The sequence below is a fragment of the Papilio xuthus genome, unplaced genomic scaffold (assembly GCF_000836235.2).
Source record: "Papilio xuthus unplaced genomic scaffold, Pxut_1.1 DF826776.1, whole genome shotgun sequence".
Taxonomy (NCBI): Eukaryota; Metazoa; Arthropoda; class Insecta; order Lepidoptera; family Papilionidae; genus Papilio; species Papilio xuthus.
In genome coordinates, this window is record NW_013531873.1 from 72,102 (window position 1) to 76,392 (window position 4,291).

Sequence of the window (4,291 nt, forward strand, 5' to 3'; positions counted from 1 at the left end):
GCGGAGGTGGGGGCGGGGCGGGCGCAGGGGGCGGCTCCCCGCTCACTGCGCTCAATCTGTCGCACAACCAGTTCACCAGCGTGCCGCCGCCGCTCGCCTGCCTCGCGCCGTCCCTCACCAGACTCAATATGGCCTACAACTCGCTTAGGTAACTATAATATACCTTTAATTAGAAGATTCACACATGCATTTGAATGTGACGTGATTGTTATTATGTTTTAGGTCGATGTCGTACGTGACGTCATATCCGACCAGCCTGCGCCAGCTGGACCTCAGCCACAATGAGATCACCTGCTGGCCCAGTCTGCCCCAAGTCAGTTTTCGTCCCTCACTTCCATTGACAAACACCTTCAACAGCTACGACGCACTTTAACATTGAATGTCTCTCAGGTGGAAAGCTTCGGTCTGTCAGACGGTGACCCCCTGGCGTGTTACTGCCCCAATTCCTCGGGCAGCAGCAGCAGCAGCAGTGGGGGCGGGGGCGGGAGCGTGAGGCCGCGGCCGCGCTCCGGTGGGTCGGTGCGCTCCCAGCTGCTCAGCGCCGCCTGCCCCGCGCGAAGGCACCTAAGGCTCGAGGGTCTAAGGACTTTGGTGAGAGGACCCACCTTTTACCACCCCTCTCCTTCAATTCACAGTCGCGGGTAACAACTAGTATATTTCTAAATTTGCAGATCCTCGCCAACAACTTGCTGAGCCGCATCCAACTGACGACGGACGACGACGGCCTGGCCACCGCCGTGCAGCAACACTCCAACGACGAAGACGACGAGTGGGTACGTTCACATGGGAGGTGCAATATACAGGAATATGTTTCTGGTGAGGCTATACATGTATATGTATTGTTGACCTCCCAGGGGTCTGGATGCAGCGTGAAGGAGCGGCTGCTGTTCCCGCTGCTGTCGATGCTGGACGTGTCGTGCAACTGCCTGCGCGCGGTGCCGCCAGCCATACACGAGCTCACCAACCTCTCCGTGCTCAACATCAGCGGCAACAAAGGTGTGCTCTGACATTAAACCCACTCACCTCTATAAATGGACAGGCACCATTTTTCGCGTATGGTTGCGATTGCTATCAGTGGTGAAGATTCGAATTAATAATAGACATAATTAATTGTCATGATCTTTAACAGACGCATTTAAATCAGAAAGGAGCAAAAGGTTGTCACATCGTCAAGTTGACACGAGTCAGAAGTGAGAGTGAGCAGAGAGTGTGCATGTTGCAGACATAACAGATCTGCCGCCGCAGATGGGCCTGCTGACGCGGCTGTGGAGCCTGAACACAGCTGGATGTGCGCTGGGGGAGCCGCTGCGGTCGCTGGTGCGGGGCGCGCGGTGCCGCAGTGTGGACGTGGTGGGCTACCTGCGCTCCGTGCTGCAGGAGGCCAAGCCATACGCTCGCATGAAGCTCATGCTCGTCGGAGTACAAGTACTGTCACAATATACCTAACTCTAATTGTTCATTAAAAAAAAAAATGACCTGCCTGTGACACTTAGGGGAACAATATTATATAATATATTGTTATAATTTAAGTAACATTTGCGTTGAAACAGGGTATTGGCAAGACGAGTCTGCTGGAGTGTTTACGACAGGAATCCGCGATGCAGCATCGCAGGAAACCTACAGATGTAAGATATGCAAGGCAAATTGTAACTTATTACAATTGTGTTAAGATGGTATTTAGGTATGAGCGGTGTGCGTGTTGTCCAGCACTGGGCGAAGCGGATGGGCAACAAGTCGTCGCGGCGCGGCAACGTGTCTACAGTGGGCGTGGACATCGGCAGCTGGGTGTACGAGAAGCACCGCTCCTCGCGAGGTCCTGTCACCTTCCGCACCTGGGACTTCGGTGGACAGCAGGAGTAAGTTCACACAATACTTTACTGTAATCACGTATAACTGAGGGAATGAATGAATGAATGACTGAGTGAATGATTGAGTTAATTCATGAATAAATAAAATATTATTTATCAACAGCAATCATTATTAAGAAAATTTTATATTGCGTTAAAGTTGTTGACTGGTTAGGTATATTATCTGTGCGACTATATGTATGAGGTGATGTGAGGTGTATGTATGTATGTATGTATGTATGTGCAGGTACTACGCGACGCACCAGTACTTCTTGTCGCGGCGGTCGCTCTACCTGGTGGTGTGGCGCTGCACTGACGGCCGGCAAGGTCTCGCAGGCGCCCTCGCGTGGCTCAGGTAATCATTCAAAATAACATTAATCTGCTTAAAAATATTGTTAAATGAATAAAAAATTTCTGAAAACAAACTTCCTTTTTAATGTATCTGTTACAAAAATTAAAAAAAAATAGTCTAAAATAGCAAAAAGTATCGCCCCCGGGTGGGCTCGAACCACCAACCTTTCGGTTAACAGCCGAACGCGCTAGCCAATTGCGCCACGGAGGCACTGACAGACTCAACGAAAATATGTCTCAAAACACCAATGAGATATAATTTTAAGGATATTTTCTTGTCATTGTATATTGAATTACAATATAGAGTGACAACAGATCCGATAGATCCAGTGGACATAACTTAAATTAAAGTATAACAGCTCATTACGCCATTATAACTATTTTTTCCTTTTTTTCACCGCTCTTTTATTTTTTTTATGACGTTTTCTTTGCCTAAAATAAAAAAGGCGTTTTTTATTACATTTTCCTTCTTTGTTTTATATGTCAGGTCTATACAAGCGCGCGCCCCGGGCTCGCCCGTCATCATGGTGGCTACACACTACGACCAAGTCGGCAACGTAAGTGTTACAAATTGTTTGTATAAACGATGCATATTTCTGTAGCATACAGACTTAGGAACGTTGTGATATCACAGAGCGGTCTGCCGGAGAGCGAGAGCCCCTCAGCGCTGCAGCGGCTGATCAGGTCTGCGGTGATGGCGGCGCCCGACGCGGACAAGCTGGGCCTGCCGCGACTGCTGGACTCTATAGAGGTCACCATCTGTGTTTGCTGCACACACGCACCCGACTACTGCTGCTGTTGACTGAGAACAAACTTATATTAATATTATTGTGTACAGGTGTCGTGCAGCACGAGACACAACATCCGCCTGCTGGCTGACATCATCTACTCTGTGGCATTCAGTGTCAAGCCGCCAGGTGACATGTCCCCCCCCCTCCTGCCCTCCTCCCTCCTCGCAATGTGAAGAAGCATTTAGATGTAACATAAGTAATGTGGTGATGCAGGCAGCAAGGAGCCGCTGCTGCAGCAGCGCGTGCCGGCCACCTACCTGGCGCTGGAGGAGTGTGTCACGGCGCTGGCCGCCGAGCTGCGCGAGCCCGTGCTGCGACATGACGACTACAAGCGCCTCGTGAGCACACACACACGCCTTGCCCTACACCCGAGATCTGAACCTCTAGGAACCTCAGGAAATCCAAGGACGGTGTATCAAGCCGGTTTGGTTTATGTGTTATCTTGGGTGTAGGTGACGCAGTACATGCAGCAGCGCAACCTGCGCATGTTCCGTGACGCCGCCGAGTTGCACCAGGCCACCATGTTCCTGCATGAGAACGGTAACTATTACGTTTGTCTGTGTGTGAGGTGGTGCGAGATGTGTGAGGTGGTGCGAGATGTGTGAGATGAGATGGGTCGTGTTGCAGGCGTGTTGCTGCACTACGACGACGCGACGCTGAAGGAGCTGTACTTCGTGCGGCCGCAGTGGCTGTGCGACGTGCTGGCACACGTCGTCACAGTGCGGGAGGTCAACCCCTTCGCTAACAATGGTAAGTGCCAACAGATATCTGTCACTGGTCCTTCAAGTCGGATGCATGCGATTGTCACTCGTACAATTACAGCCTAAAGATATCTGAACCGGTGAGAGGCGCTGCTGTCGCGTTTGCTTCCGGCCTAATTTATGTATATATATATTTTTATATCATAAGGTGGCAATCGAGCGAGCGGGCACTTGAAATCGCTGAAATAGCGAAGTGACCGTTGCCCATAGACATACAAAACGACATGATGTTGCGTGTGTGTGATGTGCAGGTATAATGAAGGTGGAGGACCTGGCGCACGTGTTCAAGGCGTCCCCGCTGCTGGCGCGCAGCGAGGAGGCGCGCGCGCTGGCGGTGTCGCTGCTGAACAAGTTCGAGCTGGCGCTGTGCTGGGACGCGCGCGTGCTGCTCGTGCCGCCGCTGCTGCCCGCGCAGGAGCCCCTCACTCCGCAGGTACACACGCGCACCTCCCACTCTGCTCGCTACGTGTCATTGCTGTCTCAGCTATCATAAGTGTACTTTGGTCGGTCAGTTGGCGCTGCGCACGCGCACGTGGCCGGG

At 51.6% G+C, this 4,291-nt stretch overlaps 1 protein-coding gene and 1 non-coding gene across 2 annotated transcripts in view; one reads left to right on the forward strand and one right to left on the reverse strand.

Moving 5' to 3' along the window:
• Lrrk (Leucine-rich repeat kinase) overlaps positions 1 to 4,291 on the forward strand; it is a 24,725-nt gene that overhangs the window by 14,148 nt on the left and 6,286 nt on the right. The window contains exons 19-34 of the mRNA XM_013318831.1: positions 7 to 148; positions 223 to 313; positions 391 to 591; positions 672 to 773; positions 855 to 996; positions 1,223 to 1,425; positions 1,551 to 1,625; positions 1,708 to 1,856; positions 2,095 to 2,202; positions 2,686 to 2,755; positions 2,833 to 2,949; positions 3,037 to 3,115; positions 3,203 to 3,327; positions 3,442 to 3,529; positions 3,617 to 3,739; positions 4,002 to 4,183. Coding sequence (XP_013174285.1) covers positions 7 to 148; positions 223 to 313; positions 391 to 591; positions 672 to 773; positions 855 to 996; positions 1,223 to 1,425; positions 1,551 to 1,625; positions 1,708 to 1,856; positions 2,095 to 2,202; positions 2,686 to 2,755; positions 2,833 to 2,949; positions 3,037 to 3,115; positions 3,203 to 3,327; positions 3,442 to 3,529; positions 3,617 to 3,739; positions 4,002 to 4,183 — 1,997 coding nt within the window. The remainder of the gene's footprint in view (positions 1 to 6; positions 149 to 222; positions 314 to 390; positions 592 to 671; positions 774 to 854; positions 997 to 1,222; positions 1,426 to 1,550; positions 1,626 to 1,707; positions 1,857 to 2,094; positions 2,203 to 2,685; positions 2,756 to 2,832; positions 2,950 to 3,036; positions 3,116 to 3,202; positions 3,328 to 3,441; positions 3,530 to 3,616; positions 3,740 to 4,001; positions 4,184 to 4,291) is intronic.
• TRNAN-GUU (transfer RNA asparagine (anticodon GUU)) lies at positions 2,336 to 2,409 on the reverse strand. Its single transcript has one exon. It is a non-coding gene; the product is annotated as a tRNA-Asn (tRNA).